The sequence below is a fragment of the Rhagoletis pomonella genome, unplaced genomic scaffold (assembly GCF_013731165.1).
Source record: "Rhagoletis pomonella isolate Grant_MI unplaced genomic scaffold, Rhpom_1.0 Rhpom_scaffold_00003, whole genome shotgun sequence".
NCBI classification, from domain to species: domain Eukaryota; kingdom Metazoa; phylum Arthropoda; class Insecta; order Diptera; family Tephritidae; genus Rhagoletis; species Rhagoletis pomonella.
The window spans coordinates 44610463-44623936 of NW_023458557.1; the positions used below are offsets into that span (position 1 = coordinate 44610463).

Sequence of the window (13474 nt, forward strand, 5' to 3'; positions counted from 1 at the left end):
CATCCCATTCCTAGACGTCATGATTCACAGGAAAAATAATTCCATACTACTTGACTGGTTTTCGAAACCCTCATCCCCTGTTCGCATAATTAATTTCTTGTGTTCGCAACCCTTAAAATATAAAGTAAACACAGCAAAAAGCCTTATGCATAAAATACTAACAATATGCCACGCACAATTTCGAGACACAAACATTAATAGAATAAACAGAATTCTAACTAACAACAACTACCCGCACCACCTAATACAAAGTTTACTAAAACAGAAAATAAGAGAAATGGAGAACCAGCACAACAAAACAACGAAATCGAAAACAACAAGTGAGACAAAGCGATATCACAGTGTCACATACGTACCTAAGTTCCACCAACAACTTGAAGGCGAAATAAACAGCAATCAGAACATTATATTAGCATACAAATCTAACACCTTGTCTTCAATTTTCACAAAAACAAAATCCCCAGTAGAATCCCACCAACAAAACAATGTGGTATATGAAATCGCATGCAAAGAGAGCGAAAACGAATGCTGCAATAAAGTGTACATTGGCACAACGAAGCGACCAGTGGGAGTTCGCCTAGCTGAACACGAAGCCGACATTAGGAAGAATAAAAACAGCACCGCTTTAGCACAACATGTGTTAAAAAAAAGGTATCGTCCTCAAAATCGGTACACACGATATTCATGCTAGTAGCAAGTTAGGGCAAGAATGTTGGGCCGATCAGATCATTCTTACGCCCTGTCACCCTCCTCTGTATCATCTATACATAGTTTCAAGGAAAGTTGAGATTCTTTGTACGCGCTAATATCGAAAACTAGTGAACGGATTTAGACGAGATTTTCTATAGTATACTCTGTATAGAAAGGAGAGTTACCGTTGGTATTTAGAATTTGTATAGGGTTGCCACCCGTCTAAAAAACTATAAGATACACTCCGCTCGTTGGATTACAAAAAATTAGGTGTCATATGAAAGGCATTGGCCCATAGAAAACTATTAATGCCTTTGTTTTTAATAGGGTTGCCACCACGATGCAGCGAAACAAAGGTGGCGCCTTCCGCGGACCGCTAATCCTCTCTTTCTCGATTTGACAGCATCCACCCTTTCGCTGACGTCACATTATACTTTTTTCGCACTAGTGATGAATATTAAATTTTCATATTATACCGAAAAGTTGTACCTAAAAGTAGATACACGTACCTAAACAGTAAACATGTATTTTTATATGCATATATTTTTGATAGTTGGTGGACTACATCATCCCTCTGTACCATAACAACTTCTGGACTTACATGAAACAATATTTTACTACGTTCCAAATGTACCTAAAATAATGTGCTTGTACCGAATGTACGTTCAAATTTAAGAAGCTGAAGAGTAGGTACAATTCAACCTAGTTTTACATCACTATTTCGCACCACTTGTTCGCTTCTTCCTCTTCTTCTTCAAAACTATTCTTTACACTCTCATTCTTATAATAACGTGACGTCACACCCAGTTGCTCTCAGCTCGATTGGCGTATTCTTGTATTCTATCATTCTTAGGTTGCCACCTATTAAGAAAATTACTATATTCAATCATAATAAGCGTAGGCATCAGTTCTGCACCGTCACTGTCAAATGAAACGACTTAGCCTCTAGATGTGCATTTACATATTATTATATTATTTCTTGATAGGGTTGCCACCTGTTAAAACTTTACTTCAAATCGGCTATAATAAGCAAATACTTTCGAAGTTTTTATTCATAAGAACCACAAACAATTTTATTCATACGAATTTTATATACATACATATGTACATATATCTACGTATTTTTTGTTAATATTTAACATTCTTCTACCTCCAACTGAACATCAAATGGCTGCACAATGTCACATAAAGAATCAGCATCAGAGTCGGTGTCCGTTGAGCAATCTGATGTATTTAAATGGTCGGAATGCGGTTCAACGTTTGGAACTTTCAAAAGTTCAATAACTTCTTTAGGTATTTTTTTCTTTTGATTTTGTTGTTGTCTCTTATTTAAAAATAAGCTTGAAAGGAATGGATCAGAGGAATCAATTGCTCTTTGGAAGACGTCGGCCATATTATTAGTTCTACTATTTTGTCTAGCATGAGATCGCCTGTCGCTCTTATAATATTTATTGCGGGATTCTGAAGCACTTTCACCAAGACAGCCTAGGGGCACTACAGAGGCTGCGATGATTTGTGCACCGTGTATTAAAATTTTATGTAGAGTCGGTGACATCGGATACCACGGGTACTTTTCCATATACAACGAATATGTCTTTTCCGAGTACTGCTTAAACTTTAGGGCGCTAATCTCGTATTCACAAGAAATGGCGATCAAAATTATGTGAAAACTGTGCAGTAAGTCGGTGTCAAACCCTAATATTGAAGAAAATAGCGTAACATCTGAGAAAGCTCTTCTGGCAGTATTGCCATCATTCATGTTTCCGCTACCGCTCTGCTTTGGTCTATTCACATGAAGTCCCATTTCCGTCCATAACCGTTTTTGAATAAGTTTTTTACGGGCCTCAATAATTTTCTTCTCATTTTCATCTCTTATTTGCCATTTTTTTACTTCAATCCTATATGACACATTAAGAACAAACTCCAAGGTTCTTATCCAAGCATGAAGGGGACTAATGCCATACTTCAGTTTATCAGGCCTTGCCTTAAAATGTGCAGAGTTTACGTCTTTTGTTTGCATGAAAGCTTTAGGTCCTGCTCCACAGATGGGACATAATTGACAAGATTTAATACCTGACAAGATACTTAACACTTTTCCGTCTGTTAGAGTCATATGGAGATCAAAGAACACCGTGATATTTCGGTTGCCGAAGTCTGTATAAATAAATGGCTTTAAATTTCCTATTTGTAGATCCAAGTCTTCTTTTTCCATTAAAATGTGCTCCCTTGTTTCCTTTATAAATTGTATTTTTAGTGGTCTGCAAAACCGCACAGACTGTGGAGTGGAATTATTCCAAATCACTCTTCCTGAAATTTCACTCAGTTTTAAAGGTATAATTGTGGTAATGAACAAAGATTGATCAAGAGCATACGGATCATTTTAAAATTTTTGTTTATAAGTGCTTTGGCCAGTCGACCCGTCAAATCCATAGCTCACAATAAGCCTAAGTTCAGCGATTTCAGGAAAACTAATGAAGACTTGTTCTTGTACTAAAATTAGGCGTTTGGCGGTGTGGTCCAATAAATTCTGCAATGAAACTTGAACGACAGTTTCATCGATGCTTATTCCAAGGGGTCTGCATTTCAATTTAGCTTCCACAAGTCTGTCATAACTTGGGTATATATTGCAGTGTTGTTTTTTATTTAAAGCTCTCATGTTGTTATATTGTTTTTTAGTATATGAATTATCGAGCAAGAATGCAAGGGCTTCATCTGGAGTTATTGGTATTGGCTCCTTTGAACAAAGCTTTTGTTTTAACCTTTTGGGCGCATTCGGTGACCTCACACATTCTTTTAAAACAAAGGCTACGTCTCTATTAGATTTTTTTTTGCTGATAACGTAGCAGCATGTACAAGTAGCGAAGTATCGTGCTCATTCGAAAGATCGCTAGCCAATTTCCGTTTCAATAGGGGTCCAGCGTCATTTTAAGTTAAATGGGGTCGTCCTACATTATTGGGCTTTTTTGTGTTATTATTGTCAACAATTATGACTATATTTCCAGATAACCACTGTGAATGCGTTACCTTCAGTCGATCCAATTGTCGGTTGCATTTCCGTAAATTTAGTGTAGTAAAAGCGACAAAGTTTGCTACTTTTTTGCATATTTCTCTTTCTTTATCAATACTTAAAAGAGATTTCCCAATTCTAGTAAAGATATACTCTGTTATCGCGTCTTTTTTTCTTATTATTTCTACACCAAATAGTTAGAAGCTCTGCATGCGGAAATTCGAACTTCACTAAAAATGTAAAATTTTGTTAAAATGGGCAAAAATTAGCAAAAACTGTTACTAGGCCAATAAAATCTAATTATTAGTAAGCATTTTTGTATTATTAGCTCGTCTAATAACTTGTCAGCTTGCTAGTTCTACTCCACGGAACACAAACATATTGTTAAGTATTATTTTTTAAATATGCACTACAAATATATTAAATAAAAGCAACATTTAACACACACACGATATAACCATTAACTCACTGTATTGAACATACTTTGACCTTCATTATCCATATCTGATTTTCTTTCTTTTATAATAACACAACCGTTCACAAGACTTTAAAGTTTGCTCCAAATCTGGCAAAATAACAGCTGATCAGACACATGACTTTGAAGGCAAACTAAGAGCACAATGTTGAAACTTCAAATCTGTTATTGGGACATTTTCTTAGTTGATATATGTACTTTTAGAAAAATAACTGATATCAAGAATATATTGCTATAAAAATCTTGAATTTATGCCAAAAAATCCAATTTCGGCCAGTGTGCAACGTGTGAATCAGTGTTGCCAGAACTTTCTGGATCAATCGGCTAAATTGGCAAAGAAACCGGCTAAACGGTTTCAACAAAATTTCACATGTTTTATTTAAATAAATCATAAGTAGAAAGACTAGTTCTTGGAGAGAAGTTGCAAATTCAAGCTGGAAAAAATTGTTCCAGCAAGAATTTGCAATTAGGAAAAACATATGATTGTGGCACATGGTTGCATTTTTTTCGACAATAATTTGAATAAACAGGTTCGTAAAATTTAAAAATTTACAAACTTGAGCGATTTTAAAATGAAAAATTTAAGTAAAGACTTGTTTACTTAATTAATTTAGTTAAATCCAATGGTTTGAAACGTACTCGTAATGCAATCTCAACCAGAGTCGATATAGGAAACGCGACAGTTAGTACGGCAAAGAAATTGAAACATATGTTGAAGAAAGTCGCACTAGCAAGAAATATACATGTAGATCCTGTTTTTTGTACCTCTGAAAGAATTTTAAAAATCTATACAAATTTCTTATGTTTTAAATGCAACCGTGGACACTAGCTGGCAGAGAAACTTGCAAGTTCCTGCAAATTTACGTTCGTCCAGAAATTTGCAAGTTTCTCAACTTGTGAGAGAATTTGTGAGCATTTTTTCTAACTGATATTTTGAGTAATAATTTTCGCTGGATTTTCGACGAACAAACCTATTGTCTTCCTAGAGTTTTGCTTTACATAGAAATTTGTACTCTTACTTTCATTTTTAAGCTTTTCAGTGTTGGTTCTTTTAATTCAAGTTGCCCTTCGGTTTTTGGAATTTAAATAAGTTCTCAGAAAAAAAGTTAGTTTAAATAAATCCATATGTGTACATAGTGCTTTGAAATATTTTTTTTCCCTTACTTTAAAACTTTAAGCGTAGGCAACAATGATGTTTTGTAATTAAGGCAGAATTGAATATGCGCTATCTGGGAAGACAATACCTGTAACATTTATTCTTGGCACTATATCCAAACACAAACGCGTGTTAAGCAAAGAGTGAAACAATTTGTTATTTTTTACGGTTGCGAATAAAACTTCACACTTAAATTTAAGTCATTGATAACAAACATTTTATGAAGAAAATCCCCGTTACGGCCTTTAGAAAAAAAATATTCGTTTAAAATAAAAATGAGCGAAATCGGCCCAATTTTATATAACCCTGCTTCCGCAATAATGCTAGTAGCCATTTCTAACAAGTTTTGGGTCGCTTAGTCAAAAATGGAAACATATATTTGAATTTTCAGAAAACAAGGAATAGCAAAATCAGCTAACTTCTTTTTCCAAAACGGCTAACAAATCGGCTTCCGGCTAAACCGAAATTTCTCCGGCTGTTTGCTATCGGAACCGGCTAGATCTAGCCAGAAAACGGCTAAAATGGCAACACGGGTGAGAATAGTGGATAGGGAAAAAAGAGAAAAAACAAGATACACACTGGAGAGTTTAAGAATTTTGCAAAAAAGAAATGTAACAATAAACAAAAAAGAAGACACTGACGACATCGCGGCTGCATACTTATTATGTTTATAGCCTTTTAGTGTTAGTTTCACAAATGTACCACAGGGTGATGGTATGAACGCTGCTTAAAAATTTTTAAAGTTTAAATGTAAAGTGTACAATAGTTTATTTTTCAAATGTAAGTTTTTCAATGTTTAAAGTCCAGTATGCTTACGGTGACCATCCGTTCTGTTTTTTGCAGGACCGTACTGTTTTTCAAAGGTCGGTCCTGCGTAATTTTTCAAACCTGAAAAACCTGAAAGTGTACTGATTTTTTCCAAGTGTCCTGCATTTGTCCCGCAGTTTATTCGTTATTTTACAATTATCGGACAATGGATGGATTTTTTCAAAAAAGTGTTTTTTGGTACTTTTCGTAGCTTTTCTTCAATATCTCATGAAAAAATCTCCAAATTAACGTAAGCGACTTACAGCTCGAAGGGTATTGATGTGCCTCTTACCAAAATATATACCTTGTGGCGACTTCAATGAAAATTAGTAGTGCTACAGGGCGAAAAAAGTGAGATTTTCAATCAAATACGCAGTTTCATTTGATTATTTTATTCATTATTTAAAAAATTCGATAAAGAAGATATATTATTACAGTAAACTTTGAGCCAAAGATAATGAAAATCGGATTAGAAATGTAGATGCTATGGAGCGCAATCTGCACAAATTATATATTTTTGTAAAGGGCACTTTGTAACTCGTCGTTTACGTCGATTCATGACGTCGATTTTTGACAAATAACTGCGAAAAGTACCAAAAAAACAAAAAAAAGAAGGGTATTGTTTTCTTTTTGGTTGTTTGTGTTTCCGACAGGGTAGGAGTATGATGTATTGTGGAACAATTTTCCGTCATCCCTTGTCAAATTTGGTTTGGAGACAAACCGGTTTCGGCGTTGTGCCATCTTCAGTGTCATTTTTCATTGTTTTCGTTTTGATCGACTCAAAATTTGCCTATAAAATAATCTTTTAAAGATTTCCACTTCTTGTGTAAGCTATTGTAATTATAATATGTTTTACTATACTTTTATAAATATTCATGTAAAAAAAGATTAATATCAATGAAGAAAACGTGATTCATTTTTAAAGTTTAAAATGTATTAAGAATTTAGAATCATAAATACTCTTTTGATATTTTTATACTACGTAAATATATGTAGGCATATTTTTGAAAAATTGTCCTTCATTTTGCATCCATATTTATGGTCACCGTAAGTATGCTGTTAAAAATTGCTAATTGTCACAGATTTTTTTGTTCCTTGTTTTTGTGTGTACAAATGTTTTGTGTGTACAAATGTTTTGTGTACATATCAACAAATTATATTATAATAATAACGTCCTTATGTTTGTTTCTTGTTGATATCTAATAAAGAAAACGCCCCACAAGATGCCAAGGAGGTTGGCGAAACGTCGGGCAGCAAAGTGAAGAAAGTATTTTCTTGCACATAAGCCAATTTGATCATAATAGCCTAGTACAACCAACAATAACAACATAAAATTGAAATTGATCATCAACTCATCGTTATATCATAATTAAATTATTTTCTTCTTACTTTTTACAGTGAAGAAGTTCCAACGTTATGTAAAAACCTTAACCCTCTCAGTACAAAAAATCAGCCGCTGAAGCTAAAAATCGGAAAATTTGTTTACCGCAAATTTTAGGTCATTGTTTTCAAAAATGCAATCAAATATTTTATAAAACTTTTGCTTTTACCGTTATTCAGCGTCTTTTATACTCGACAGTGGTCAATAATTTTTCTTTTTTTGTTTTGCGAAATATATTTAAAAACTGAGAATAACATTTAACCTTTGTTTTCAATTCCACCGAAAAATAGTTATTTGTTCCTATATATTACCATATTCGATATAGACTTTTGCGACACTTTTCACTTTTGTGAAAAAACACGGTCAACTGCATCCCGAAAATATAGTAAAAGAAATGTTATTTTAAAAACAAAAGCTTTTAATTAAGAAAAAGAGAGCTTTAAGCACAAAAAAGTTTGCCTAACATGTTGGACGATTGTACTGACAGGGCTAAGAAAACCCTAAATTATTTTGTTTCAATTTAAAATTCAGCACAAATCAGTACAATTGAAAAATCATGACATTAGCGTACTGATTGAAGAAATGAATGAAATAGAAGAGTTGAAAGATCAGTACGTCTGGCAACCGTAAGGCCCAAGTTCAAGCCCGGTTCAACCCAACATAAAACAAAAGTTTTTTTCTAGTAGCGGTCGCCCCTGAGAAGGCAATGGCAAACCTCTGAGTGTATTTCTGCCATGAAAACAGCTTCTCATAAAAATACAATCGCCGTTCGGAGTCGGCATAAAATTGTAGGTCCCTCCCTTTGTTTGACAACATCAATGTGCACGCCACAAATCGGAGGAGAAGCACGGCCAAACACTAACAAATTTGTAAGCACCAATTCTATTATTATAACAGTCGCAAAGAATTTCCAAATTTTTACTTATTTACTTTTGCAATGAATTATCTCAACGAACCACCTTCTGCAGTGAACTCAGAAAGAGTGTTTTGTGCTCGGGTAGCATTTATGTTGAAAATAGAAATGGGTTCTTGACCGTAATGTGGAAATGCTTCTTTTCATAATGAAAAATATATAAATTTTTAACTCTTAATTACTAATTCTTCTTCTTATTATTTGGCGCTTTAACCGCCTAAGCGATTTTGGCCGAGTTCAACAAAGCACGCCAGTCGTTTCTTTTCTGTGCCAACTGGCGCCAATTGGAAATGCCAAGTGAAGCCAAGTCCTTCTCCACCTGGTCTTTCCTCTCAGTGGAGGCCTTCCTCTTCCTCTGCTACCACCAGCATGGTTGCCATTTTAGCCGTTTTCCGGCTAGATTTAGCCGATTGCAACAGCAAACAGCCGGAGAAATTTCGGTTTAGCCGGAAGCCGATTTGTTAGCCGTTTTGTAAAAAAAAATTAGCCGTTTTTAGCCGATTTTGCTATTTCTTTGTTTTCTTAAAATTCAAATATATATGTTTCCATTTTTGACTAAGCGACCCAAAATCTGTTAGAAATGGCTACTAGCGTTATCGTGGTGGCAGGGTTATATAAAATTGGGCCGATTCGATTATTTGTATTTTTTTTCTAAAGAAGGCCGTAACGGGGACTTTCTTCATAAAATGTTTGTTATCAATGACTTAAATTTAAGTGTGAAGTTTTATTCGCAAACTTAGAAAATAACAAATTGTTTCACTGTATGCTTAACAGGCGTTTGTGTTTGGATATACTGCCAAGAATAAATGTTACAGGTATTGTCTTCCCAGATAGCGTATATTCAGTTCTGCCTTAATTACAAAACATCATTGTTGCCCACGCTTAAAGTTTTAAGGCAAGGGAAAAATGGATATTTTCAAGCACTATGTACACATATGGCCTTATTTAAACTAATTTTTTTTTCCTGAGAACTTATTTAAATTCCAAAAACCGAAGGCCAACTTGAATTAAAAGAACCAGCACTGAAATGCATAAAAATGAAAGTAAAAGAGCACAAATTCCTATGTAAAGCAAAACTCTCTAGGAAGACAATAGGTTTGTTCGTCGAAAATCCAGCGAAAATTATCACTCAAAATATCAGTTAGTAAGAAAAAATTCTCCCAAATTCTCTCTCAAGTAGAGAAACTTGAAAATTTCTGCACGAATTCAAATTTGCAGGAACTTGCAAGTTTCTATGCGAGGTAGTGTCCACGGTTGCATTTAAAACATAAGAAGTTTGTATAGAATTTTAAAGTTCTTTCAGAGGGACAAAAAACAACATCTACATGTATATTTCTTGCTAGTCCGACTTTCTTCAACATACGTTTCAATTTCTTTGCCGTACTAACTGTCGCGTTTACTATATCGACTCTGGTTGAGATTGCGTCACGAGTACGTTTAAAATCATTGGAATTAACTAAACTAATTAAGTAAACAAGTCTTTACTTAAATTTTTTATTATAAATCGCTCAAGTTTGTAAATTTTTAAATTTGACGAACCTGTCTATTCAAATTATTGTCGACAAAAAATGCAACCATGTGCCACATTCATATGTTTTTTGCTAATTGCAACTTTTGCCGCCAAAATCTTTTCCAGCTTGAATTTGCAACTTCTCCCCAAGAACTAGTCTTTCTACTTATGATTTATTTAAATAAAACATGTGAAATTTAGTTGAAACAGTTTATTCGTTTTTAGCCGGTTCTTTTTTTGCCAATCTAGCCGGTTGGCCCAGAAAGTTCTGGCAACACTGACCACCAGCAGGTTCCGAGTTGAATACTTTCAGAGCTGGAGCGTCGGTGTCCACTCGAACGCCATGACCAAACCAGCGGAGCCGCTGTATTTTAATTCGCTGCACTATGCCCATGTCGTTGTAAAGCTCATACAGCTCATCGTTCCATCGTCTGCGGTACTGGCCGTCGCCAACGCGTAAAGGCCCGTAAATCTTCCTCAAAATCTTTTTCTCGAATACTCCAAGTGCCGCCCCATCGGATGTTGTCATTGTCCATGCTTCTGCGCCATATACCAGCACGGGCATGATGAGTGACTTATAGAGTGTGGTTTTCGTACGTCGAGAGAGGACTTTACTCCTGAATTGCCTACTCAGTCCAAAGTAGCAAGTAAACGAAATTCTCTACTTTCTCGAAATTATAACTGTCAACAGTGACGTGGGTGCCAAGGCGCGAATGTGCTGACTGTTTGTTTGTTGACAGGAGATACTTCGTCTTGTCCTCGTTTACCACCAGACCCATTCGCTTTGCTTCCTTATCCAACTTGGAAAAGGCAGAACAGACTTCTCGGTTTTTGTTACCGATGATATCGATGTCATCGGCATAAGCCAGCAATTGCACACTCTTGTAGTAAATTGTTCCTGAGCGGTTCAGTTCTGCAGCTCTTATTGAAGTGAAACTTCTTTAGCGGCGGTTGGTTGGTTGGGAGTAAATTGGCAAATTCAAAGGAAATTGCACACGGAAATGGTGCAACGGAAATGGTTGGGGCTGAAACAAGTGCTTCTTGTGTGTATGTATTACAAAAATTGGCTAATAAAAGGTTAAAGAATAACACTTAGAAAAAGACCAATACAAGAATGAAAGTAAAGGTACCTACGTACATAGATAAAGAAAAGAATAAAGGCAAAGGTAAATATGAAAACAAAAACAAAGACGCGTAAAGATAAAGGCAAAAATGAATACCAAGGTAAATTTAAACACTTTCCTTATATATATAAGGGCAAAGCTGGAGGGCAATATGTAGATGAAGAAAATGATAAAAATAAAAGTAAAGACAAAGAGGATGATACTAATAATAATAATAATAATAATAATAACAATAATAATAACAATAATAATAATAATAAGAGATTTACAATCTCAGTGCCGAGATAGGTCGAGCAGCTGCCGCGGCAAGGGCGCGCGAGCAACTGATCCAGCAGTGGCAACAAAACTGGAACGCGAGCACAAAAGGTCGATGGACACACTCCTTGATAGCCGACCTTCAAACATGGCTGAACAGACCACATGGGGAAGTCGATTTCTACCTGACGCAATTCCTCACCGGTCATGGTTACTTCCGAGAATATCTTCATAGAATGGGAAGGGTGGACTCACCGTTCTGTCACTACTGTGGAAACGTCGAAGATAACGTGTACCACACATTCTTCACCTGCGAACACTTCTTGATTTCGCGCAGAATGTTGGAAGAAAGACACGGAGACATTACTCCGGACAACATAGTTGGGATAATGATTTCCAGCGCAGAAAAGTGGGAAGCAGTTGCGAGATACGTGAAATTCGTACTCCGCTGCAAACGAGAGGACGGTTGTCAACTGAGGACACCCGAATGAAACGCCCCTACAAAAGAGCAGCCCCAAGGCTCTAACAGCGCGCTCCTGCATCTGAAGACATGCAGAATTGCGGTGCCAGATGCGGGATTCTTGCGCGGGCGGTGGGAGTTTGGGTTTTAGTGGGTAGCCCAACACGCTTCGGTGGGAGTCCCACACTCGGGGAAGGTAGTATAGAGACTAGCGCCCCCGGCCAGTGCATAAAGCATTTCCCTCTCCTACGAAAAAAAAAAAAAAAAAAAAATAATAAAAAAAAAATATCTATCTATATCAGTGCTCAATCTGGTCCTCAAGTCAGTCCTTTGTACACATTTTTAAACCACTAAATATACGTTCTACTGAAGCATTAGAAAAGGGTTATGTTATCAATTCAGATATATATATTTTTTTTTATTGGGAAACTTATATGAACCTGAAGAATCTTTTAATTCAAAACCTTTTTTCCTATAATTTTCTGGATCTAATGAAGTATCCTTAAGCTGAGATCCCACGATTGCCGCAAATGGACCAATCTGGAACAATTTTTATTGTGCTGTATTGGAGCACAATACAAAATTGTCCCAATGAAATTCTGTACAGTCACACGGTTGCCTCTTTTTATACAATTCTCATTGCCGTAAGTTGTCGAAAAGCAATATAGTGACAATAATTGCCCCAAACTTATCACACGATTGTTCGAGCATGCGGCAATTGTGACAAAGTGTTGCGCTGACCTCTAAATTCTGTTTTTTTCTCTGTTGTGTAAAAATGGCGTATTCTTAATAAAAAAAATAAATCAATTGCATCTGCTTTGTATATTGCGGGCTCATTTTGTGCAAATTTGTTGTTGTTTGAAAGCAAAGAAGCTAAAACTTGTGCCCAACGAAAACTCACGCATTTATTTAGAAGTTTGATTGTATAGTTTTTTTATTTTTCGACGATAACTGCAACGTGCTATGTGGAGTTCAAGTTGCAACAGTTTTCTTTTTAATTTTGTTACGTAGAGGTTTTTTTATTCATTACAAGTAAAATTGGTACAAAGGAGTTATGTTTGTTTAAATGAAAGCTGCGAATTTACATAATTTATGTTTGGAATTAAATTTTATAATTATATGTACAGCTCGCAACAAAAGATAGCACCTTAACATTTTGATCTTGATTTTTTTCTTCCGTTGTTTAATGTTAATTTTTTTCCTATAAAACCATAGCTCATTGTCTAGTAAAAACCACATAAGTCCAAATTCCAAACTTTATACAAAAATTATAAACATTTCTTAAAATTTTGATCACAATTCAATGGTTTTTAATTTGAGTTTCTAGAAAAAATTTTGTTTTGCAGTTTACAAAGTAATTTACAGAGAAGAAAGTGCATAATACCGTCAGCTAAAAAAATTGTAAAAAATCAACAGGATCTTTTAGCAACTTCAAACCTCCACCTTATTGTACTAAATTTTAATGAGCTACAAAACTAAATAACCATTTTTTTCTAGAAATCCAAATTATAAACCGTGGGATTGTGTTGAAATGTTTAAGAAATTTTTATAATTTTTGTATAAAGCTTGCAATTTGGATTTATGCAGTTTTTGTTAGACAATGAGCTATACTTTTATACGAAAATAATGAAGATTAAATAAGTAGAAGAAAAATAGTCAAGACTGGTCAAAATGTTGAGGTTCTACTGCTTTGTCG

General features: G+C 35.2%; 2 protein-coding genes across 2 annotated transcripts in view; one reads left to right on the forward strand and one right to left on the reverse strand.

Moving 5' to 3' along the window:
• The window catches only part of LOC118735236 (cyclic AMP-dependent transcription factor ATF-4), a 156818-nt gene that overhangs the window by 91918 nt on the left and 51426 nt on the right, over positions 1-13474 (forward strand).
• LOC118735237 lies at positions 1653-3223 on the reverse strand. Its single transcript, XM_036464893.1, has one exon. It carries the CDS (start codon positions 2900-2902, stop codon positions 1826-1828), a length of 1077 nt encoding a protein of 358 aa, XP_036320786.1. The 5' UTR covers positions 2903-3223; the 3' UTR covers positions 1653-1825.

Bases quoted from the DNA above. Each gene is read 5' to 3' on its own strand.
- LOC118735237 (XM_036464893.1), bottom strand. From the start codon at position 2,902: ATGGAAAAAGAAGACTTGGATCTACAAATAGGAAATTTAAAGCCATTT.